Source organism: Xenia sp. Carnegie-2017, unplaced genomic scaffold (assembly GCF_021976095.1).
Source record: "Xenia sp. Carnegie-2017 unplaced genomic scaffold, XeniaSp_v1 HiC_scaffold_14, whole genome shotgun sequence".
NCBI lineage: Eukaryota > Metazoa > Cnidaria > Anthozoa > Malacalcyonacea > Xeniidae > Xenia > Xenia sp. Carnegie-2017.
The window spans coordinates 10,967,099-10,989,757 of NW_025813447.1; the positions used below are offsets into that span (position 1 = coordinate 10,967,099).

The 22,659-nt window shown below is 33.5% G+C and overlaps 8 protein-coding genes and 1 long non-coding RNA gene across 12 annotated transcripts; 6 read left to right on the plus strand and 3 right to left on the minus strand.

Moving 5' to 3' along the window:
* Nucleotides 1-95: 95 nt before the first annotated feature.
* Nucleotides 96-1,992, plus strand: LOC124435427 (serine/threonine-protein phosphatase alpha-2 isoform). The gene is made up of 8 exons (XM_046985364.1): nucleotides 96-314; nucleotides 381-512; nucleotides 588-818; nucleotides 894-998; nucleotides 1,060-1,131; nucleotides 1,205-1,356; nucleotides 1,427-1,561; nucleotides 1,633-1,992. The coding sequence occupies exons 1-8, from the start codon at nucleotides 260-262 to the stop codon at nucleotides 1,738-1,740; spliced, it is 990 nt and encodes a 329-aa protein (XP_046841320.1). The 5' UTR covers nucleotides 96-259; the 3' UTR covers nucleotides 1,741-1,992.
* Nucleotides 1,993-2,391: 399 nt separating this feature from the next.
* On the plus strand, nucleotides 2,392-3,800 carry LOC124434339 (complement component 1 Q subcomponent-binding protein, mitochondrial-like). The gene is made up of 7 exons (XM_046984225.1): nucleotides 2,392-2,623; nucleotides 2,711-2,811; nucleotides 2,917-2,969; nucleotides 3,028-3,106; nucleotides 3,175-3,219; nucleotides 3,290-3,454; nucleotides 3,544-3,800. The coding sequence occupies exons 1-7, from the start codon at nucleotides 2,413-2,415 to the stop codon at nucleotides 3,691-3,693; spliced, it is 804 nt and encodes a 267-aa protein (XP_046840181.1). The 5' UTR covers nucleotides 2,392-2,412; the 3' UTR covers nucleotides 3,694-3,800.
* Nucleotides 3,801-4,045: 245 nt separating this feature from the next.
* Nucleotides 4,046-5,497, plus strand: LOC124434847 (2-methoxy-6-polyprenyl-1,4-benzoquinol methylase, mitochondrial-like). Its single transcript, XM_046984771.1, has 6 exons — nucleotides 4,046-4,213; nucleotides 4,340-4,630; nucleotides 4,714-4,820; nucleotides 5,039-5,127; nucleotides 5,192-5,303; nucleotides 5,363-5,497. The coding sequence occupies exons 1-6, from the start codon at nucleotides 4,075-4,077 to the stop codon at nucleotides 5,462-5,464; spliced, it is 840 nt and encodes a 279-aa protein (XP_046840727.1). The 5' UTR covers nucleotides 4,046-4,074; the 3' UTR covers nucleotides 5,465-5,497.
* Nucleotides 5,498-5,661: 164 nt separating this feature from the next.
* LOC124434848 lies at nucleotides 5,662-6,137 on the minus strand. Its single transcript, XR_006944921.1, has 2 exons — nucleotides 6,044-6,137; nucleotides 5,662-5,970 (listed from the first exon to the last, which is right to left on the minus strand). It is a non-coding gene; the product is annotated as an uncharacterized LOC124434848 (long non-coding RNA).
* A 157-nt stretch (nucleotides 6,138-6,294) lies between these two features.
* LOC124434136 (serine/arginine-rich splicing factor 1B-like) lies at nucleotides 6,295-7,531 on the plus strand. Its single transcript, XM_046984017.1, has 3 exons — nucleotides 6,295-6,551; nucleotides 6,708-7,056; nucleotides 7,174-7,531. The coding sequence occupies exons 1-3, from the start codon at nucleotides 6,379-6,381 to the stop codon at nucleotides 7,339-7,341; spliced, it is 690 nt and encodes a 229-aa protein (XP_046839973.1). The 5' UTR covers nucleotides 6,295-6,378; the 3' UTR covers nucleotides 7,342-7,531.
* A 315-nt stretch (nucleotides 7,532-7,846) lies between these two features.
* On the minus strand, nucleotides 7,847-9,612 carry LOC124434135 (serine/arginine-rich splicing factor 1-like). Its single transcript, XM_046984016.1, has 3 exons — nucleotides 9,316-9,612; nucleotides 8,833-9,184; nucleotides 7,847-8,335 (listed from the first exon to the last, which is right to left on the minus strand). Exons 1-3 carry the CDS (start codon nucleotides 9,537-9,539, stop codon nucleotides 8,102-8,104), a joined length of 810 nt encoding a protein of 269 aa, XP_046839972.1. The 5' UTR covers nucleotides 9,540-9,612; the 3' UTR covers nucleotides 7,847-8,101.
* Nucleotides 9,613-9,647: 35 nt separating this feature from the next.
* Nucleotides 9,648-10,467, minus strand: LOC124434137. Its single transcript, XM_046984018.1, has 2 exons — nucleotides 10,172-10,467; nucleotides 9,648-10,099 (listed from the first exon to the last, which is right to left on the minus strand). Exons 1-2 carry the CDS (start codon nucleotides 10,357-10,359, stop codon nucleotides 9,724-9,726), a joined length of 564 nt encoding a protein of 187 aa, XP_046839974.1. The 5' UTR covers nucleotides 10,360-10,467; the 3' UTR covers nucleotides 9,648-9,723.
* A 64-nt stretch (nucleotides 10,468-10,531) lies between these two features.
* On the plus strand, nucleotides 10,532-13,704 carry LOC124434134 (signal peptide peptidase-like 3). 2 transcript variants are annotated; one of them, XM_046984014.1, is made up of 14 exons: nucleotides 10,532-10,772; nucleotides 10,852-10,934; nucleotides 11,038-11,115; nucleotides 11,193-11,284; nucleotides 11,360-11,479; nucleotides 11,554-11,635; nucleotides 11,708-11,820; nucleotides 11,998-12,104; nucleotides 12,167-12,238; nucleotides 12,313-12,407; nucleotides 12,491-12,536; nucleotides 12,887-13,001; nucleotides 13,067-13,176; nucleotides 13,257-13,704. In XM_046984014.1, the coding sequence occupies exons 2-14, from the start codon at nucleotides 10,912-10,914 to the stop codon at nucleotides 13,326-13,328; spliced, it is 1,125 nt and encodes a 374-aa protein (XP_046839970.1). In that variant the 5' UTR covers nucleotides 10,532-10,772; nucleotides 10,852-10,911; the 3' UTR covers nucleotides 13,329-13,704. The 2 variants fall into 2 exon arrangements, with proteins under 2 accessions (XP_046839970.1, XP_046839971.1); XM_046984015.1 differs by having other exon boundaries at nucleotides 10,532-10,768.
* Nucleotides 13,705-14,018: 314 nt separating this feature from the next.
* Nucleotides 14,019-21,032, plus strand: LOC124434413 (FACT complex subunit SSRP1-like). Of its 3 annotated transcripts, XM_046984306.1 has the most exons (23): nucleotides 14,019-14,193; nucleotides 14,265-14,450; nucleotides 14,769-14,874; nucleotides 15,199-15,276; nucleotides 15,359-15,474; nucleotides 15,694-15,788; nucleotides 15,853-15,988; nucleotides 16,067-16,170; nucleotides 16,331-16,459; nucleotides 16,640-16,873; nucleotides 16,944-17,013; nucleotides 17,096-17,213; nucleotides 17,455-17,512; nucleotides 17,604-17,745; nucleotides 18,125-18,316; nucleotides 18,391-18,482; nucleotides 18,759-18,912; nucleotides 19,026-19,319; nucleotides 19,643-19,738; nucleotides 19,963-19,987; nucleotides 20,059-20,259; nucleotides 20,334-20,507; nucleotides 20,582-21,032. In XM_046984306.1, exons 1-18 carry the CDS (start codon nucleotides 14,140-14,142, stop codon nucleotides 19,095-19,097), a joined length of 2,136 nt encoding a protein of 711 aa, XP_046840262.1. In that variant the 5' UTR covers nucleotides 14,019-14,139; the 3' UTR covers nucleotides 19,098-19,319; nucleotides 19,643-19,738; nucleotides 19,963-19,987; nucleotides 20,059-20,259; nucleotides 20,334-20,507; nucleotides 20,582-21,032. The 3 variants fall into 3 exon arrangements, with proteins under 3 accessions (XP_046840262.1, XP_046840264.1, XP_046840265.1); XM_046984308.1 differs by lacking the exon at nucleotides 19,643-19,738; XM_046984309.1 differs by lacking the exons at nucleotides 18,759-18,912; nucleotides 19,026-19,319; nucleotides 19,643-19,738; ... (2 more) ...; nucleotides 20,334-20,507; nucleotides 20,582-21,032 and having other exon boundaries at nucleotides 17,604-17,749; nucleotides 18,391-18,439.
* Nucleotides 21,033-22,659: the final 1,627 nt, after the last annotated feature.

Here is a 22,659-nt window from a genome sequence, read left to right on the forward strand (position 1 = left end):
AGTTAAATTAATAATCAAATTTGACAGATATCAAGAAGCAAAGCCGCGATCCATGTTGCAAGTTGAATTGTCGAAGGGTCAATGTGGTCAAAGGCAGGTGATCGAAGGTCACAGAAAAGTGCTGTCACATGCTTTTTTATGTGATTTTGATGAATGGAACTCAGTCTTTCCACAGTAACATCTAGATCCCAATTAGTTTCTTTGCTTTCCTTCTCGCTTTGAAAGCCGATGTGAATGCGAGGTTTAGTGTTACATTTTGATGGCAGAAAACGATAAACTTAATGTCGACAGTGTTATTAGTCGACTTCTCGAAGGTATTATATCTTTTTGTCGATTTTGTTGTTAAATTTTGTCTAAAATTTTGTTGTTATAACTTTCAGTTCGTGGCTCCCGACCAGGAAAGAATGTGCAGTTGACTGAAGGAGAGATCCGTGGTCTTTGCTTGAAATCGAGAGAAATCTTCCTCAGCCAACCGATTTTATTAGAACTAGAAGCACCTTTAAAAATATGCGGTGAGTTAATATATAGATGAATGATGATAGTTTTGTGCATTTTATATTAAATGTTGATTGTGTTTGTAACTGCAGGGGATATACATGGTCAATATTACGATCTTCTGCGCTTGTTTGAATATGGTGGTTTTGCTCCCGAAGCAAACTACCTATTTCTTGGAGACTACGTCGACAGGGGGAAACAGTCACTAGAAACAATATGTTTACTGCTGGCGTACAAAATTAAATTTCCCGAGAATTTTTTTCTTTTGAGAGGAAATCACGAATGTGCCAGCATTAATAGAATTTATGGATTCTACGATGAATGTACGTTATGAATTGTTTGTGGATTTTTGTTTCCGTTTCTCGTTCGTAGTTTTATAATATCTTATATTTTTTTAGGCAAGAGACGTTATAACATAAAATTGTGGAAAACATTTACAGATTGCTTTAATTGTTTACCTATTGCAGCAATAATAGATGAAAAAATTTTCTGTTGTCATGGTGGTACGTTCTGATCATTTTAGATGTTTATAGCACCAATTAACAGTAAGGTAATATTTTTTAGGACTGTCTCCAGACTTGCAGTCTATGGAGCAAATTCGACGGATTATGAGGCCAACGGATGTTCCTGATCAAGGTTAATAATACAACAGTTAAACATCATAAAGTGACAACAAATATTTTATGTTGTGTATTTTTGTTTTTAATAGGTCTCCTTTGTGACTTACTTTGGTCAGATCCTGACAAGGAGGTGTCAGGATGGGGAGAAAATGATCGTGGAGTTTCATTTACGTTTGGACCAGATATTGTGTCCAAGTTTTTACAGAAACATGATTTGGATCTTATCTGTCGTGCACACCAAGTAAAAGTTTGATTAATAGACTTTTTTTCATAATTCTATTGATGGAGAAAAAACATTTGAATGTTTTCAGGTTGTTGAAGATGGTTATGAATTCTTTGCGAAACGACAACTTGTAACATTGTTTTCAGCACCAAATTATTGTGGAGAGTTTGATAATGCTGGTGCTATGATGAGTGTTGATGAAACATTAATGTGCTCATTTCAGGTAGAGGAATATCAGAAACTAGTTTAATATGTAATCTCTCTTGCTCATTTTCCCAATCGCTTTTATTTTAGATTTTAAAACCAGCAGACAAGCGAAAGTTTCCGTATGGTGGTTTGAATGCAGGGCGCCCTGTTACTCCACCTAGAGGTCAAAACAAACAAAAATCTGGCAAGAAATAATGAAAAATTGAAAACCTCGACAATTTCATGCTAGGGAAAGGAGAACTCTTCAGCTTGTTGCCCTATGTAATTAATTGATCCATTGTAAAATATTAGCTAGTTAGAATTTCAGCCATAGTAAAATGTTAAGATTCAGAGAATAGTCTCAACATCAAATACTTGTAGCTTAGTTTATTGTTGTCGGATATTACATAAATGGAGAAATAGCACCACACTGTGCTTATTAGTTTTAAATACATCTACATCACTGCATATCCTGCTCAATTAACTTTGTAAACATATTTCAACTATAAATTGTTTGTTGCTGAGAGTGAAGCAAGCAGCATTGTATTGTTTATGCACACACACTCGACATTATGATAGTATTCATGCCTATGATTAATGCCAAGTATTCATTAAGGTGAAAAAATGTTTAATGACATTTCACAGGGAAAGAAATTAGCAATGCTCATGAGGTTTTCAGCCTTTCAGTTAAAAACTTTTATTCATTAAAACTTGATACCTACATTTTCTAGCACTTCACTTCCTTTTGGCGATTTCTAGTTTATTATTTTAAATTTATAGCGTTATTAGTGTAGCAGTCATGGTACCAGTGCTGGGTTTTGAGTGTTATCTTGCGAAAAATGAAATTTGGAGTGGCAGCACCATTGACCAACACACTAATTTTCGATTATGGCTAGCAAACTTTGCAGAAGGTTCTTTCTTTCAAAAAACTTACCTCGTTTTGTATTAAGTAAAAAATTTTCTGCTTCAAAATGTCATATGGCTGGGTTGTTCAACAACTTCACCGTGAACTGTGATAAACGTTTGTCATTTGACACATTTCAAAATTCTTTATCATTTTCTAAAGTCTGCGGCTGTGGCGTGCATAATGGTTCTCCTGGTAAACAGTAAACTTTTTTTATGCTTAAAAAATCATTGAATTATACTTGTCTCATATTAGCATTACATTTTGATTTGTACATTACAGGTGACCAAGAGCTATTAGCTTTTTTGAAAGAAGAATTGCAGTATGAGAAAGACAGTATGCAGGGCCTTCCTAAACCAAAACTTGATGAATTCAACAAAGTGGTTGGTTATCTTTTTATTTACTCAGTTTCAAATCAAATTTGCTCATAGTGATCAATTATTCAACTTGAGAGAAAATGAGTATTAAAGCTTGCATGTGTTTTGTAGGATGATATGAACACAACAAGTTTTAAAATAAGCAGAAAGATAAATGGTGAAAGGTATAACACATAAAAGAAAGTGAATGATGTTCTCATCTAAGAACTCCATTTTTTTCAGGATTGTTGTTTCATTTGACATTGATGAAAGCATGAATAAGGAAGAATTTGATGATGAAGACAGTACTATTGATGGAAATGTAAGTATGTATTATAATTGTTGAAAAAAATTCCTAATGCTTACTAATTTTTCATTTGACTTAACTAGGTCACATCTTATCCTTCATTTTCAATACAAATTATTAAAGATTCGGTATGTAAGGTTGGCACTTTGCTAATTTTAAAATTATTGATATTTGTTAGAGTGTATTAAATATTTTTAGAATGCAACTTTGCATTTCAACTGTGAATATAATCCTGAAGATAGCATTGAAAGTAAAGATGAACACGGTGTTCATTTATTTACAATCATTGATGTGTGTTTGCTACCGCACCCAGATGCAGATCATTCCAATGTTTATCATTGTGAAACTGAAAACATGGATTATGTAAGTTCTTTCGAACCATTGACTGTGTAAGTTTTCATAAGTTTTTCAAAATATACCTTGTGACAATTGGGCCATATGTCTATTTTTAGAATATGTATGAGCTGCTTATGGGAATGCTCAGTGAACGAGGCATTGATAATGAATTTTTGACAGATCTGTTAAAGAAAAGCACGCTTCTGGAACATGAACATTATTTAAAATTTTTGCAAAGTCTGCAGGATTTTCTTGTGCAAAAGTGAAGAAATTCATGGTTGGTGGGCCAGTATATGAGTAGTATTTTTCACATTGTATTTTGTTTCAACTAACTTTACGTTGAAATATTTACATTAAATTATATACAATAAAATGTTTATTTTTAATTTAGAAACAGCAGCATAAGTTAAACTTTTCATTAGCATTTTTTGCCTTTTGTGTAATGCACGAAGGAAAATTTTCAGACTTAAGAAAAAGAATTAGTCTCTACCATTGTTGGTCTCTACACGCATATGTTCCTTTTTAGCAATTTTTTCTTCGAATTATTGAAATTAATTGAAATTTCAACTTTTTTGAAAAGATGAACCTCCCACGTAATTTTCACATTTCAAGCCCGAAATTCATATTTTCCCGCGTGGAGCAACAAAATGGCGGCTCAGAAGAAATTTTTGCTAAAAACATTGAGAGCCGCTACAGCTAATATTCGATGCAACTGTCATTCAAACGTTTCACAAGAAACACATTTTGGATTCGAGACTGTTTCAAAATCTTCCAAGGCAGGTAGAGGTTAGTAAGTTCTCATATTTGTAAATAGTGTGAAGTTAATTTTTCCCATTCTTGACACTCTGACCGAAAGGGGGAATTAGAGCACTCCATATCTTTGGATTTAGAGCACTCCATATCAATTTTTAGTGCATACGGTGTTTGAAAATGTTGCGGAGAAATATGATCTGATGAATGACTTAATGAGTGGTGGGATACATCGAGCTTGGAAAAATTACCTCGTATCACAAATTAATGTATTGAATGGCAACAGAATGCTGGATGTGGCAGGGGGCACTGGTGATATAGCCATGCGATATATAAATCAGTTGAAGTATCACAATAAAACGCTGTCCACAGGTGATATAGTTGTCTGTGATATCAATCAAGCAATGCTTGATGTTGGAAAAATAAAAGCATCTAGACTTGGATTAAGTCAGGGTTAGTCATTTGTCATAGTTGTTTTGATGGTAAACCAATTCATCTAGCCAGTTCTGATGGGTTTCTTTCTGATTTTTCTTTAGAAATAATTTGGGTTTGTGGAAATGGAGAAGACTTACCATTCCAAGATAATTCCTTTGATGTGTATACCATTGCATTTGGGCTACGAAACTTCACGAACACTCAAAAAGTTGAGTACTTTCATGTGATTTTAATTTTAATGAAAAGATTTTGGCTCATTTTTGAGATTTTCAAGACATAAAATAAAAAAGTCATGCAATTTATGAAGAAAGTTATTGTGTGCTCATATGTAATACTGGCCGGTATACAAATGTTGTTTGTTGTTTTGTTGTTGTTATTGTGTGCTCATCATAAAGATAATTCAGATGCTTTTTTTCTTGACATTAGGCATTGGATGAGGCTTACAGAGTTTTAGCACCCGGGGGTAAATTTTTGTGCCTTGAATTCAGTGCGGTAAAAAATCCTTTCTTAAAAAGGTAAATTAATCTGTGTAATTTCTTTTCCTGTTGGTTTTTGTACATGTATGATTTCTTTTTTTAGATTGTATGATGAATATTCATTTCAAGTAATTCCAGTAATGGGAGAAGTAATTGCTAAGGACTGGTCATCATATCAATATTTGGTTGAAAGTATTCGTCAATTTCCTGACCAGGTACATAATTTACTTATCTTTTTTTATTGACCTTCTTTTATTTTAACTTTCCTTTTTAGGTTGAATTTTCAGCTCTGATAACAACATCAGGTTTTAAATTTGTTAAATATGAAAATTTAACTTTTGGTGTTGCTGCCATTCACTCCGGCTTCAAGCTATGACATTTTGTTAATTACAATGTTTTGAACAATGTATGAAAGTTGTTTTTCTTTACTATGGCAACAACGATGACTGATAGGTCTTACCTCCTCAAATATCGTTGCAATTACATGCTTATAAACACGTCTGGAATACATTTATTACACAACCTTATTTTTGATACATCTTCGGATTATCTATATATTATATTTTCACTTAAGGGTTTAAGTTCATTGGTTACAATACACTCTCAGCTCCTTCAACCAGACTTGAACAACAAGATGGCAACTTGTCCCAGGTAGAAATATATAAAGTGCTTTGTTTCGTGTGTCACGTAAGATCCAAAGTTTCTGCCTACAATGCAATGCCATGTTGGATTAAATTTCTTGTCAAATTCTTTCTTTACATATGCGGCAATATCTTTTTCGATGTTAAACTTCTCCATTGCTTGCGTAGTACAGTCGATCGCATCTTGTTGCATGTCTTCAGACATGTCAGCATTCTTTATGACTGCCTTTCGGTCAGACATCTGTAAAATAAGAAATGGTGTAAGTAACCCTTTCGATCTGTCAAGCACATTATTGTTGTCATTATTTCTCTACCTTTAAGTAGTTTCTTTTAGAGAATCTCTTCAATTTGCGAACGCTCTAGCTGTGATATACCAAAGCAATTTAATCAATCTCATTAACCGGATGTTGCTTTAAAAACGACGCCAGACAAAAACGAGCATGCGATTCGTGGGATTTCGGAGTCCTATTTCAGTGTCCTATTTCATCTCGTATCTTCCACTTTTTGAAAAAATCTTTGGAACGTTTACTGATGAAAAAATAGAAATGGAAGCACTGGCCACTTCCTTCACAAAAGTTACTTCTTCAACGTGTATATTGTCGAACGCGTCGATTTTATTTTTTCTTAAATCTTGGTAGTGCTACGAGAAATGAATCGTGGAAACGCTGAGTGCCGCGTATATGTTGGTAATCTTCCATCTGATGTTAGGGCAAAGGAATTAGATGATATTTTTTACAAGTATGGCACCATCAAAGATATTAGTTTGAAAAAAGATACAAGAGGTGGTCCGCCATTTGCCTTTATTGAGTTTGAGGATCCAAGGTTTGTAATCGACAAATGAAATGTATTTAATATTGTGTCATTAGCTACGTTAAATGGATGCATATAAAGAGAGTGTTAAAATGATTCTATTAAAATTTCTCATAACTACAAACCCAACGACTATGTCTATGTTGACTCAACCATGATTATTTTAAGAGATGCGCAGGATGCAATACGTGGTCGTGATGGCTACGATCTTGATGGAAAACAGTTAAGGGTTGAATCTCCTCGTGCTGCTGGTGGTGGTGGCTATCGTGGTAGTCGGGGAGGAAACCGTGGAAGAGGCCGTTCCTTCATCCCTCGTGGAAATGGTTTTCGAGTGTTAGTGAAAAATCTTCCTCCAAGTGGTAGCTGGCAAGATCTCAAAGATCATATGAGAGAAGCTGGTGATGTCATGTTCACTGATGTGTTCAATGATTGTACTGGAGTTGTGGAATTTGCTCGATATGAAGACATGAAAAGGGCCGTTCGTGTACTCAATGACACAAAATTTCGATCTCATCAGGTTTGGCTATAACCCTGTTATATGTGGAACCCATTGTTGGAGATTATTTTTGTGTGGTTATTTCAGGTGTTATGTGTATCTGTATTTAATTATAGTAACTGTTTTATTTTCTATTAGAATGAAACTTCTTATGTGACAGTTGAAGAAGATGGGTCCTCCAAATCAAGGAGAGCAAGTCGTTCTCGAAGTCCGCGACGTTCAAGAAGTCGTTCTTACTCACCTCGCAAATATTCTCGATCCCCCAAAAGATCATTTTCAAGAAGTCGTTCTCGTTCCAGATCATAAATTTGGTGAATAAAGTTGACTTGCATGTCGTTTGTGTTACATTCAATTATATCAAGGAAACGGAACACATCACTATTGCAATATAACATCTCATGAATATATTAATGTTTCAATAAGTGTCAACCGAATTTTTTTGTAAAGGGCAATGTTTCAACTTAATTCCTTTTTTTGATGAACATTTAGTGTTTTATGCATTTTGCAGATGATTTTGTCTTCATTTATGTGGACTTGGACTGGAACATAGGATTATGGAAGGATAGAATTACTATTTAACTGGGTATGAAACTCCCTTCTACCAAAATATTCACAACATTTTGATATTGAGTACTTTCTATTCCTTTCCAGTTTTTTATTAACTTGAAATCAATTCTAAAACGGATTAATTTGGATGTTTAAAGTGGAAAAGAAGTGATAATTAGTTCATCTAAAGAATAGGAATGGATAAAATAGAGGGAAATGAAGGATGGTTTTTGGAAAAAAATTGGTAAACAAGGAATGCCATGGATTTTCAACTTAGCTTGGATAATATTTCTACTAATACTCAATTCTATTGGTATAATATGGATGCATAGGATTATAGCAAGGATAATGGAGGACCTATGCAAATTGATCTTTGACTATGCCTTTCTCTTTAAAGGTATGTTTTTTAACAAGAAAAAAAACTGAATTATAAAGAGGGTCATTGTAAAGTTTTAAACAAGAACAAGAGTTATGTAAATTTGTCAGTAAAGCACAGCGGTTATTTAGCACAACAGAGTCTCTAATCTCTAGGTGTTTGCGATCTGGAACGACTGTTAGATGGTGACTTTGAACGGCTTTTGCTTCCTGATTTACTTCTTGATCTACTCTTTGATCTACTTCTTCGTTTGTCTTTGGTGTGACTTTGTGATCGTTTTCGTGATCGACTTCTTGAACGACTTTGTGAACGTGAATAACTACGTTTCCTTCCACTACCTCCAGAATCATCTCTCACGGTAACTCTGCTTGTTTCGTTCTGCAAATAAGTTTGGGACATTTAATGACAAATATAATATGAAGGGACGATCTTTTTCACATGATTCACTGGGAAAACATGGCTAATGACATTAACCTAAGTAATTTGGAGGAAATTACTTTTCTTTTTTAACGTACCGACCAGGAATTTTGTACATCAAATTGCTGATAAATTTAACTGAATTTCCTTTACTCAAGGATTTTTATCACTAGATTTTGATGAATGGATATGACCACAAATGATTCCTTCATCTATTGAAATTGAATCCTGGTATTGAAAAGACCATTGTACATGTGTCCTTCATTGATCAGCCTCATTCACATTGAATGATCCTCAGGGATGAGAATGAGCAGCAAAAGTGTGTAAAAAGTGTGCTGATGCAATATATTTACTAAAATGGTAAAAATTTATAATAGTTAAAAATAACTATTCGTAGCACTTAACTAAGTGATTTGAAAACATGGTTGATGTTTTCAAACAAATTTTCATATACATACTTCATGAGATCGAAATTCTGTGTCGTCCAAGTTTTTAACAGCATATTTGACATCATCAGGGTGAGCAAATTCAACAATGCCAGATCCATCACCGTAGACTTCAGCATAAAGTACCTCCCCAGCATCACGCATGTGATCTTTGATATCTTGCCAACTACCAGTGGGAGGAAGACCTTTGACCAAAACACGGTTATTTGATCTTCTTGGTGGAACTCCGCGGCTAGGGCGACCACTTCCATGGCTGCGACCGCTATCACGTCGGCCACTCTGACTTCCTCTAGTGAACTCGACACGTATTCGCCTACCATCAAATTCGTAACCATCCCTTCCTCTTACAGCATCTTCAGCATCTCTAAAACCAAATTGTTTTAAGTTACTATACTGGAAAATTCTAGGTGATGTGATGACCACGTGGGATTACAATTTCCCGCCAATTATTGACAAGTAAGCTAAGACTAAACGTAAAAGTATTTTCTTTTTTACCTTGGATCATCAAACTGAACAAATGCGTACGATAAAACTTCACTTCGTCGACTCATTCTGGCTCTGGCCACGTCACCTCTCTTTATACGAATATCTGAAATTTTTCCATATTTGTAGAATATGTCATCGACATCCCGTTCTCTGCAGTCTTCAGGAAGATTCCCAACATAGATTCTACAATCATTGTTGTTGCCACGATACATACTATCTCGTTCTCTTGACATTTTTTCTGCTTTGTTGGAACTGGACTTCACGATATTATCCTTCGTTCACTTTCGTTTACAAATACGAATTTTCCTTGCTCAAGCGCATCACGTGATAAAGTTCAATACTTCCATTTTACATTTTTTTTATTACAATTTCATGAACTTTCATAAATATTGAATGATAAATTAATGTACATCTCTATTACGTTTCAGTAGCAAAATCTTGCAAACGTGTTTGAGCATGCTCTAAAAAGACTTTGTAGCGTGATTTAGTGTGTGCTTCAATAAAATTGGCAAAAAAGTTTGGAGTAACTAGCTCAAAATATTGAGTAACAGTTGTTCCAGTATTTCCATCTTTTGAATCTTCTTTAAACAGAATATTGACTGTCCCAATCATTAGACCCTCAAATAAATTCAATTCTAGCTGAATTTTTGGGGTGTCTGGGTAAAGTTTAGCAATGCAAGGTGACTCCAGAGTCTGCTCATATAAGCCTTGAATGGAAAATGTTTCAAGTTGATTAAATTTTATTCTGTCGGCCTCTCCTCCAACACCTGGGATGTACACTATTTTGGATACACTAAAAAAATAAAACAAATACTTGGTTGAAAGCGCTAAAAATAATTAATATCTAGCGTGATATAAGCCTTACGTGTCACCATACTGCGTATTTTTCATGCTGTTTCGAACGTCTTTAAAATATTCATAAACATCCATTTTAGTTCGTCCTGCGATAAAAACACTTTGTTGCATAACGATAATTTGTGAGGAAAGTTGTTTCTGGCAGAAAAACGCTATAATTCCCACAAAGCTTGTCCATAAAATTAGCTTTAATATCATATCCTCGTAAAAAAACCAAGAATCAATGGATAATTTTTTCCTTATTTACTCCAGTATAAATGACATTAGATATTACTCATGTTTCGCTCAGCGTTGACCCTGTTTTACGTGAATTTCCGAGCGTAAAACGGAGAACAGAATATTTTCACAGCAGTCTCCCGTCTTCGTGTGTTGAGAAAATTTAGCAATTCTATACTTCCTGTCCTGTCATTTATGCTAGTCAGTATATTAATTGACGAGGACTAGAACCATTGACTAGATCTGGTTTCCAATGAAAAAGGGTAAATTGTAAATTTTCTAATAAACATCGTAAACGACGAAAACATCCGATCTTAACCCGCGGAACACACGGAAAGCAAATATATCGAAGCCACTTAACGAAGAAGCCCAAAAATCCCAACAACAGATAGTTAGTAGAATGTTATTTTACTGGTTCATCAAGTTGCAACTTACGGGTATGGAATGTTGATCCTTTTTTGACGTTTCCACTAGAAAAGCGCTCGTCCATGTAACGGGAGACCTTAATATTGTCATTTGTCATTAACGGTTGTTATGGAAGATCATGTATATAAATGGTAAAATACAATTTTTGTTTATTTTTTATTAGAAATTTACTTACACGCGTAATTACTACGAACGAAGAAAATTAATGGTTGCAATTTTATTATTATTAACCAGGTGTCTGATGCTGCTAGATAGCTCACGTGTTGCTACTTTGCTGGTATCTGTCCTTCTCATTGTTTACGGATGTTTTAGGTTCGTAGTTACTGTGACTTTGAAAGCCTTCTTACATAGTCGTCTTGTTTTTCAAAAAATAATTATTAATGTTACAGATCACTTGGTGTTGATGCTGCCAAAGAAAATGAATTTGACAACTCCGATGAATCCTCAAAATCAGTGTTTTTCTTCCAGTCAATATCACCAGGTAAAACACTTTTGCGCTTTTGTTCGTTTCATGTTCTCTGTCTTGTGTTTTCAGTTTTTCACTCATTTTGTATAGACTCCCACACCATCAGTTCAACACAAGCCATGTTACTTCCACTCGGAGCTTCCTGTTCGTTGTTGTTCATGTTCTTTTTCTTTGATAAGTTCCAGTCAATATTTGCAGTTTGTACTGTTGGTATGTCATATGTGATCAAAGAAACTATCAAAAAACTCATACCCTTAAAACTTATCCAAAATCTATTTTTATAGTTTTAGGTACAATAGCTTTCTCATTTCTTCTATTTCCTCTTTGTCAATATGCTATATTGCCTCTGACAAATCCTAACTACAAGTGAGTTTGAATTGTCATCAACGTCTTTTAATTTAAGAATTTTGAAGGACCATGTATTTTTGTACAATTCAGAATTTCCTTTGGTTCATTGGGACGTTTCACTCATGCCGAGCTCCTTGCTATTATTTGTTCAATATTTTTGGTTGGTGTGTGGATGTTTACAGGTCATTGGATTTTAATGGATGGTGAGGTTTTATTGATCATTTTTCATATGCATTTAAAGAGATGAAAAATAGTAATATTCTGAATTCTACATAGCATAACTGTAACTTGCAAACTAGCTTTGGCATTCCCAATTGTACATTTTATATATAAGATACATCTTCAGCAAATGTAGAACTTTACACTTCACTCCTCTTTAGCAATGGCTATGGGATTATGTATATCTATGATTTCTTACCTACGTTTACCAAGTTTGAAGGTTTCAATAATTCTTCTACTTGGTTTGGTTTTCTATGATGTATTCTGGGTAAGAATATCAAATATGCAATGGACAGCTATTATGATAAAATAATCCTGCGATATTTTTAGGTATATTTTTCAGCTTATTTATTTAAAGATAATGTAATGGTGAAAGTTGCTACACAACCAGCAAATAATCCTGTAAGTTGTTTTGTTATAGAACATCATCAAATCATGTTTTGCAATAAAACCATCCTTTTTTGTATTCATGTAAGATTTCATTTGTTGATGACAAAATTGGCTCAACGATATATAAAGGTGCTGCATCTAATAAACACCTTTCTTTGCCTGGCAAACTTGTTTTTCCAAGGTAAAACAACATTCTATTCATAGTTTATATTGGAGAACATTAATTTGCATTATTGCTATTTTAATGGTTTTCTCTGTTTGTAGTTACAGTGAAAAGGGGAGAATGTCCATGCTTGGTCTTGGAGATATTGTATGAAAAAGCTTTCATTATACTTCACTGATTTTCATTCAAGAAATAAAAAATGTTTTTTTGTGTTTGCACAGGCTTAAACAAACTCAGGAGATGTTTGAGAGAACTTGAGATGAGATATATGCAACCTGCTTGGATGTTTTCCTGAACATCTCTAAGGTTGCACAAGCCTTAGCATACATATAAAAAATTTTGTATTTCTTATATAAAATAATGCAAAACAGAAAAAGTTGAAACAAATGTGTTAATTTTTTTCAACATGTTTTCATTGATTGAGTTCAGATAGGTTTGCATACGCTAATGCAAACTCAGGAACTGACCAATCAGCAGTTATCTTATATTGTTGACAGGTGATGCCTGGTCTTTTATTATCATTTGTTCTGCGTTTTGATAACCATAAACAGAAATCAAGTGAGGAAACCAAGATAAAATACTTCCATTGTTCCTTAATTGGCTATTTTGTTGGTGAGATTTTTTTGTTTCTTTTTAAACTTGAAATTTTTTCTTGATCGTTTTGGTTTTGTTTTAAGGTTTATTGGGGGCAACTATAGTATCTGAAGTATACCAGACAGCACAGCCGGCATTGTTGTTTCTTGTTCCTTCAACATTACTCCCTGTTCTTGTTATTGGATATTTGCAAGTAAGTTTATATACGTACTGTGCATAACCATAACAACTCTTCCCATTATTAATTACTGGCATTTATTTAAAAATTATCAGAATGATCTCAAGGAAATGTGGTCTAATCCGTTTGGGGAGTTAACATGTAAGCTTAGACAAATTGAAATATAAGGACTTTTACTCAAAACTTTATCAGAGCTTATAATTTTATAATAGCAGAGATTACTTTTACAGTGGTCCATGTAAAAAAGCCAATTGTGTAGAGAACAGATTGTAAATAAATTTTATTTTGTGTATTTTGCAAGATTGAAACTATTAATTTTCATCCATCCCCATTATACACCTTATGCTATGGCCTAGCTCATGGCATAAAGAAACTTTATTCATAGAAATAGAGTTAATTGCTATAGACATACTTTAATCTTTGGTTGTCTTGCAGAATTAATAAGGGTTACCCCAATGTACTGTAATGTTTTAAAATGTAATATTTTGATTTTGCTCAGATTTTACTCAAAAATTTACCAAAATTTGTGTTACTAGAAATTTACTAAAGTCACCAACAATTTTTTTTGGTAGTCATTTTTAAATTTTAAGGCGGGAAAATGCAACCAAGGACCTAAGTGAAATTTATCAAGAATGGCAGCCTTTCAGCATATTCAATCGTTGAAAATGACAAACAACGAAATATTTGTATTAAACCATATACGTATATCATTATTACCCGTCCATGCTTTCTTGCAAAGTTTGATTCAGTGAACCTGCATTTTATTCCCAAGCAATCTAAGAAACTGTGCTTTTATTTTCCCGTTTAGTTATGTAAAATTTGTCATTTTGAATGATTGATAATTATGAACGTAGTGGTCGACTGGTAGTGCTCTACGTTTACGTCTCATTCAGTCCTCGATGTGTTGGCTCTATTTTTACTGTAGTGTGGGGATTGTGGAGTGAGTAGCCGTAATATACTTTTTTATGTTTGTTGAAAATGAGTTCTGAATTGGAGTTCAGTGATATTTGTTTGCTGACGAGAGGGTGCTTGGTGAGTAGTCCTTAAAAAGTTCTGCTTCTCGTTCTCAATATCTCATACATGAGCTGGTTATTCTTTTATAGAACGGTGGTAAATTGAAACTTCATAAAAATGGTGTTGTATTTAAAAACAATAAAACTGGTAAAGTTGAGCAAATGAACTCAAGCGACCTGAGTTGCGTGAAGTGGATGAAAGTTGCATTCGGTTATGAGGTGAAATTTGTTCTTGAAACAGGATCACAGTTTAAGTTTGAAGGATTCAAAGAGTCGGTAAGGCTGGTCACTTAGAAACAGCACATCAGTTTTGAAAACTTTTTTCGTATTTCTTTTATGTTCATGCTTATATATTCACAACTTGATACTCCATGATAATAGGAAAATTAAAGATTTTGTTGATTGTGTGTTTTGGGAAAAGTTATCAGACAAACTTCTGCTACCCAATCCAGCATGTTTAGAACTTTTAGCATTCAGAGAGGTCACAGTTCCTTCATTCATTAACAATTATTGTATAAGTTATAATTATTTATTGCAATATGAAATTTTTTGACGAAATAAACAGGTGTCTGCATCTGGGTTTATGTTTTTTAGGATTTTGATAAAATATCAAATTTCATCTCGAGCCAGTTCAACATTGAATTGGAAGAAGTTGAATTATCTGTAAAAGGCTGGAATTGGGGAAGCCCAAGATTTACTGGTAAATATGTGATCAAATTCACACTGGATTTATTGTAATGTGGTAATAGTTTTACGTTATAAATATGACAAACATTATCTACTATCGTGCACTGTAATTTATTGCCATCTACTGTAGCCTACTTTCATCCACTGTTAGCTTTTATAAATGTACCTGTAGATCATTGTTTGTGTCTGTAGATTATGGCAAAAAACAATGGATGACATAATGTTATGTTAGATGACAGTAAGTTACAGTAGATGTTATCATGACAGTAGGATAACATTGGATTATGGACAGATTAACAATAGATTAATAATTTAATGAACAATTTTCAATCTTTAGATTCTGTTCTAAGTTTTGATGTTGATAATAAACCAGCATTTGAAATCCCTTTAAAAGATGTTTCAGCTGCAACAACTGGTAAAATGTCATTTATACTTACTCACCACTCTTTTTCACTTGATTTGAATTAATTGAAAGAATTAAATCAATAATTATGTAGGCAAGAATGAAGTTACCCTAGAGTTTCATCAACATGATGATACGGAGATAGCTTTGATGGAGATGAGATTTTATGTTCCTCCTAGTAATGATGGCACTGATGCAGACCCAGTTAAGGTAAATTCACGTAAATGCTATGTATGTTATGTAGTGATTGTAGCAAAATAAACATGTTTCTATTATATACTATTATATTTGAGAACAATATCTCTCAGGGGAGAATGCAGCTTCACATCATCATCATACTTCACATCTTTAGAAATTAATTATTACAACTTATTTTATTGCCATCACCGTGGATACATAGACAGTTAATCAAATATTTCAATTGTTTAGACATTTCATGAAAAAGTTTTAGCAAAAGCAGATGTTATACAAGCCACAGGCGATGCCATTGTTACATTTGAAGAAGTTGCAATATTGACACCGAGGTAAGAAAGTTTTTCCATTAAGTATTAATGTATTTGCAATGAATTAATGAAAATATTTTTGTAGAGGGCGATACACAACAAAAATCTATCCAACATTTCTACAACTTCATGGCAAAACTTATGACTACAAGATCCCTTACACAACAATTCTTCGAATATTTCTTCTTCCTCATCGAGACAACAGATTTGTTTTCTTTGTTGTATGCTTTACTTTATTTTGTAGTTTGGTTTTATTTTCATTTCTATGTATACATGACAATTACACCCGTATGATTTAGGTGAGCACCGACCCTCCTATCAAACAAGGTCAAACACGTTATCCTTTCATTATATTTCGCTTTGATAAAGATGAAGAAGTTGAAGCAAAACTCAACATCACAGAGTATGCACATAATATTTTTGCTTTGGAATGTAAATGTATGATTTTTTTTCTGTTTTGCTCACCAGGCCAACCAGGTCACGTTTAACATGACTTAATTATCATTTCAAATTTAAATATGATTGAAATTCAATTCAAGTTTAACATAATTTATCATTTCCAGGGAAGAGATCCAAGAAAAATATAAATCAAAATTATCTCTTGAAATGAACGGGCCAATTCATGAAGTTATGAGTAGATTAATTAAAGCTGTTACAGGAAGCAAAATAACTATTCCAGGCTCCTTTAAAAGGTAAGACATTCTACTTGATTTTTTTCAATAAAAGGGCTGGCCTCTTCACTGATTTGAGTTCACATCATCATGTAGTTTTAACTCTTGTTTCAGCTTGATTTTCTTTTTCAGCCATCATTCATTCAGCTCTTTGCTATGTAGTTTTAAGACTCGCTAAGCTTCAATTTAATGTTTTTTCAGTCATGGTTCATTCAGTTCCATATCATGCAGTTACAAAGCCGGGAGTGGCTTTCTCTACCCTCTGGAACGAGGTTTTATGTTCGTCCCCAAGCCTCCTGTTCACATTCGTTTTGAAGAAATTTCATGTGTAAATTTTGCCCGTGTGCAAAGTGGTGGTGGCACATCGAGCAGATCATTTGATTTTGAAGTTGAGCACAAGAATGGTAGCATCGTAACCTTCAGCAGTATAGACAAGTATAAAGCTGTTTTTATCGACGTAGCCCCTTTGTGATAGCACAGGTTAATTTTTGTTTGTCGGTTTTAGAGAGGAATACAGTCGACTGTTTGACTTTGTTAGCGGAAAGAGTTTGAAAATAAAGAACAAGGGAATCAAGGTAACTGCATCACTGAACCACACACGTTCTGAGCTCAATTGCAATTTGGGGAATGCAGAATTTAACATTTGTACGTTGTCAGAACAAGATGCGGACGTCTGGGGAATATTCTGGATCGGATGAGGAAGAGCATGATGCTTATTTGGAGCAGATGAAAGCCGAAGGAGCGGAGAAAAATGACGAGGATTCAGACTCTGATGGTAGTCTTTTTGTAAACTTTTTCCACAGTATAACCCAGATTAGAGTGGTGTATTACTGTTTAGGATAAGGCGATGTTTCTTGGAAGATTTTTTTACAACAATGCAGAGCAAAATTGGCTTTAGCCGAGCATGCATGTACTATAATTACACTTGCAGTTGCATGCATACTTGATTCGATGCTGTTTTTTAGTTGGTTTATACTTTGTAAAATTGTTGTTGACGCTTTTTTTTTACAAACTAGATGAGTCAGATGCCTCGTTCAATCCTGGTGAAGAAGAGGAAAAAGATATAAGAGAAGAGTATACAGTGATTTTTATATATTGGATTTTTATACATTCATCCATAGTCGTCGGGACATTATAACGAGCAACATATCCTCTATTTCTAAAGATACGCGAGTGATGTATCTCCTACAGACAGTGAGAATGAATCTGAAGAGGAAGAAAAATCACCAAAGAAAAAGAACGTGGATAAAAAGAAAGTCAACGGAAAGAAAAAAAATTTTGTCCAAGAGAAATCGAAGAAGCAAAAAGTAAGTTTTGCACTCAATAAATAAGAAAGAGTCATCAAATTTTGACAAGTGCAGAGTAGTTTAATTGTATAATATCAAGTAAATGGTTTGAACCCGGGAGTATCGTTACATGTTTGTAAATGTCGATCGTCCAGGTTGGTATAGTCCTGAGAAGGACTGTTTTTGTTGTTGTTGACTGACGTTTTGACTCTGAAGATGACTACTGCTAAGGTTGTTGAAACGTCAGTCAACAACAACAAAAACAGTCCTTCTCAGGACTATACCAACCTGGACGATCTACATTTACAAACATGTATAATATCAAATAGGATAACTTCAGCATGATACTGATCATGTTATGCTCTGAATTTCTTAGACATTTTCAATTATCTTCATATAGAAAGAATTGCCTCCTGTGAAATCCAAGAAAAGAGCGAAAAAAGATCCAAATGCTCCGAAGAAAGCTTTATCTGCATATATGATCTGGTTGAATGAAACGCGGGAAGAAATAAAGAAAGACAATCCTGGTATATCAATCACTGAATTATCAAAAAAAGCTGGTCTACTATGGAAGAATCTTGATGACAAAACAGTAAGTTATTCTCGCTTTCTTTTATCGTGACTGGAATTTACTAGAATTTTTTTCTCCGTGTTATTTTTTCACAGAAATGGAATAATCTTGCTGCCGAAGCGAAGATCAAATACGAAGCACAAATGAAAGAATATAACAAGAATAAAGACAAGTCTTCTTCCACAAGGTGTTTATTCATATGCTTAGTTGCGTCAAAAGTTAGGAGCAAAGCTCGTTTATCAAGAAATAAAATTATATGATGATCAAAGTTCACTATGATTTCATAGTCTATAAACTTAAAACTAACATTTTTAGGAATGTGAATTTCGCCTGCGTATCTCAGGAACAGTGACATATTATAGCTTTCTTTTAAAGTTCTGAGATGTGTTTACATTATCTTGATTTCGATAATGTTCGTCTCTGCACATAAGTCATTAAACATAATAATGTTTTTCTTGTGCAGTCCCAAGAAATCAAGCAAAATCACCAAACATTCAACGAAATCACCCAAGAAGGATGATTCCGGGAAATTCAAGAGCGCGGAGTTCGTGGAAACAGAGGAAAGTAGCTCTGAGGATGATGCAAAATCTAACAAAAAACGTTTGTCTAAAGAGGAGGTAAGATACGGAGATCTAAGCAATAATTTATCTTACATACGATGGACAAGGGGTTATGTTGATTGCTGGGATATACATTAACAGTCAATATTTTGTACATGTTTGTCCTGCAGAAACCATCATTGTCCAGAGGTGGTAAGAAGTCTAGAAAGGAAGAAAGTGATGAAGAATCGATGTCAGAATGAGGTTTTACTGGTCTTAGCATGCTTTGATATTTTGAACTTGTTTTTAGACTAAAGTCTTACATCAAAAATTTATGTGTATACATATAGCTAGGCAACGCAGGTACATACAGAATATATAATTATAATCCATATCATAAGTTATTTATTGCCATGGCCAGACGCTCGTTTGTCGTTTAACTAAGAAGAGAAATTTCTACCGTCGCTTTTAATTTTTTCGGACAAGTAAGTCAAATTTATGGAAGTTTTAAGTTATATAAAGCTTTTCAATTTGTGCTGTTTATTTCAAAAGTTTTATCGCGATATTTGATACCATCATGTATCAAATATCAGATGGTGCTTTTACATTGGGCTTTTCTACGTTTATTTGACTTTTCGCAACCAACAAAAAGCGTAATTTTCTTTTGGTACTATATATCAAGAAATGTGCAGTTTTTGAATTCACTTTATTTAAAATTTTGTTTTTCCGACCAGTTTTTATCATAAAAATATTTATCTATTTAAAATATTTGTCAATATTTGAAACGTCTTTAATTATATGACGACAGATGAGTATACTTTTTCTTTACCGAATCACGTTCGTTGCGGCGAAGTAATTTGCTGGACTGAGCCAAAATTTACCGTTTTACACACATCAATTTAACGTAAGTGTTTTTTTCATTTATTTTTTTTTATTAATAAGTAGGCTAATTTGAATATTTTTTCCATTTTCCCATGCGCTATTAAAATAATTGACTTGTTGATTGCCCAAAAGAATTTACATGAATATAATTTCGGAAAGGTGGCGCATCTAAGCAATGGTCTTCAAAACTAAGGACTTCAGCGTTTGTAAATTTAACGTATCACGATTGTCTTGTTTTCAATTTAGAAACTTTGAAAGATGTCCAGTACAGGTATGTTTGGTGTTTCTTTGAGTCATCTATTTTATTACTCATACTTCATTAGTGCAAATATGCTCCTTTAGATGAATTGTGTTGGAGCAATTTGAAACAACCTGTGTCACCTGGTGAATATTTTATACCATTTGGAAAAGATGTTTGTGAGAAATGTAAATGTGTCGCTGGAAAAGCAGTTGGTTGTATTTTTGAGAAATGCCTCCAGAAACCAACTTGTAAAACCTACAAAGCTGCTGTGGGAACTTGTTGCCAATTTGAATGTATTAAAGGTTTGAGGAGGCTTGTGTGTGATGTTTTCTTTCTGATGTTTGCTTCTGCTCCATATTTACAACAAAATTTTCAGATGATGACTTGCCAGAAAAGACAGAGTTTGTTGTGTTGCTATCACTTGGTACAGGATTACTATTGTTGCTTTTCATCTTATTTTTGCTGCTTTGCTATCGACGTGGGCGAAATCGTGCTGAAAAACAAAAGAGCAAAGTGAAATCATTGGAACAAATATCAAGAGAACAAAATGGTGAGAATTTTCAGTTTATGTGGTTATATAATAAATGACCTGAAATGTCCTCAAAATATCCTCTTGTATCATAGATATACTTGAGTTGCCTGACTCTGGGGAAAGTAGAGTTGAATTCCCACCATCTTATACAACGGCAACAAAACAGCCACCTAATGAACCTCCACCACCATATATTGTTGGAGAAGAATCTGCTGTATGAATTATATTCATCATTAACATTACAATACAAACTGCAGTATTGATTTTTATGTTTGTATAATTTAACATGACAATCTTTCATTTGTAATTACAATAAAGATATTTTTGCTATAGTTTAATTGATATGACTGGCAAAGTAAGTTTCCAGCTTCAATTGCTCAATGCTTCAAAATTGAGGGTATTTGGACATGACTAACATAGGCAGTTAAAATTGAGAAGAATTCATTAATTATTAGCCTACTAATTGTAATATAAAATTTAGCAAATAAATGAAATGAAAGAAGATTTTAGGTTTGAAAACATGGTGACATTAACATTTATTAATGTTGTTTTCAGTTTTAATTATTTAATTACCAACCATAAAAAAACAGGTGTAGTTCACTAATGGCAAATAATATCACACTGCATTTATATTGAAATTGGTAAAATGTGATTGGAAACAACAGACAACCACAATGATGATGGAAAAGGTAAAACATGGAATTGAATTTGTGAGCATGATATCAGTCAAAAGCAAAGTACAAAACTGGATGCATTATTTAGTCCAGATAACGAATGTGTATTTGTTATTTGTATTCTATGCAATAGGGATAGTTGAGGCATTTTGATGTCGAATGTCCATCATCAGATGAGGGCTTCAATACCAGTTTGTCAATGTGAAAATACATAATATAATGCATAATCTTTGCATGAAATTGTGTAAGGTTTTCATTTATGCATTATGCATTTTGACAAATTTTCACACAAAGTTATACCTAAAATTATAGTTATAGTTGTAATATATAAGTTATAGTTATATATAAAGACTGCAATTCATACATCTTCAAAAAATTTCATTTTTTCACTCAAAGTTTTTTCACAAATTTTTACAATTATGCACACAAAGATATTCACACATTTTCACAAATTTTCACACAAAGAATATAATTCATACATTTTCACAAGTTTTTACATTTGTCACACAAAGACTATATGTAATATACGCATTTTCACATTTTCACATTTTTCACACTAAGACTATAATTCACACATTCTTACAATTCACACAATTTTTTGAATAATGCCTATAATTCACACATTTCTGCAATATTTCACATTTTTAGCAAAATTTGTGAAAATGCATGAATTATAGTCTTTAAAGTAAATGTCTATAGTCAGTACTTACTGACTATAGACATTTGTCTATGGTCAGTACTTACAGTACTGACTATAAACAACAGCTTACATTAGAAAGTTGGTATACCAACTTGGAACAAACCCCCCATGAACAGATCACAGCAATTACCGGCACCTTACAAACGACTTATTCACAATACAAACAAACGATCAACTAAAAACATTACACTTCACACTAATTCACAATGACAATACACAAGTGACACCCAAACATTACAACTAAAAACATCACACCTAAATCACACTTCACAACTAAAAACATTTCACTTCACACACACACTTAAATTCACAATGACAATACACAATTGACACCCACACATTTCCTGTACACACAATACAATGACGCAAGAACTACCTACGCAATGACTGCCGCTAAGGTTGTCGAAACGTCAATCAACAACAACAAAAACAGCCCTTCTCAGGTATAGATGGTCCTGTTGGTATAACTGGACCATCTACATTTTAATACAATCATGTAATTATAGTCTTTATCACGAAAATGTGTGAAAATCCATGAACTATAGTCTTTGGCATAAAAATGCATGAATTATAGTCTTTGCCATAAAAATGTGTGAAAATGCATCAACTATAATCTTTGGCATGAAAATGTGTAAAAATACAAAGACTATAGTCTTTGACATAAAAATGTGTGAAAATGCAAACACTATAGTCTTTGGCATCAATATGTGCGAAAATCGAAAGACTATAGTCTTTGGCATTAAAATGTGTAAAAATGCAAAGACTATAGTCTTTGACGTGAAAATGTGTGAAAATG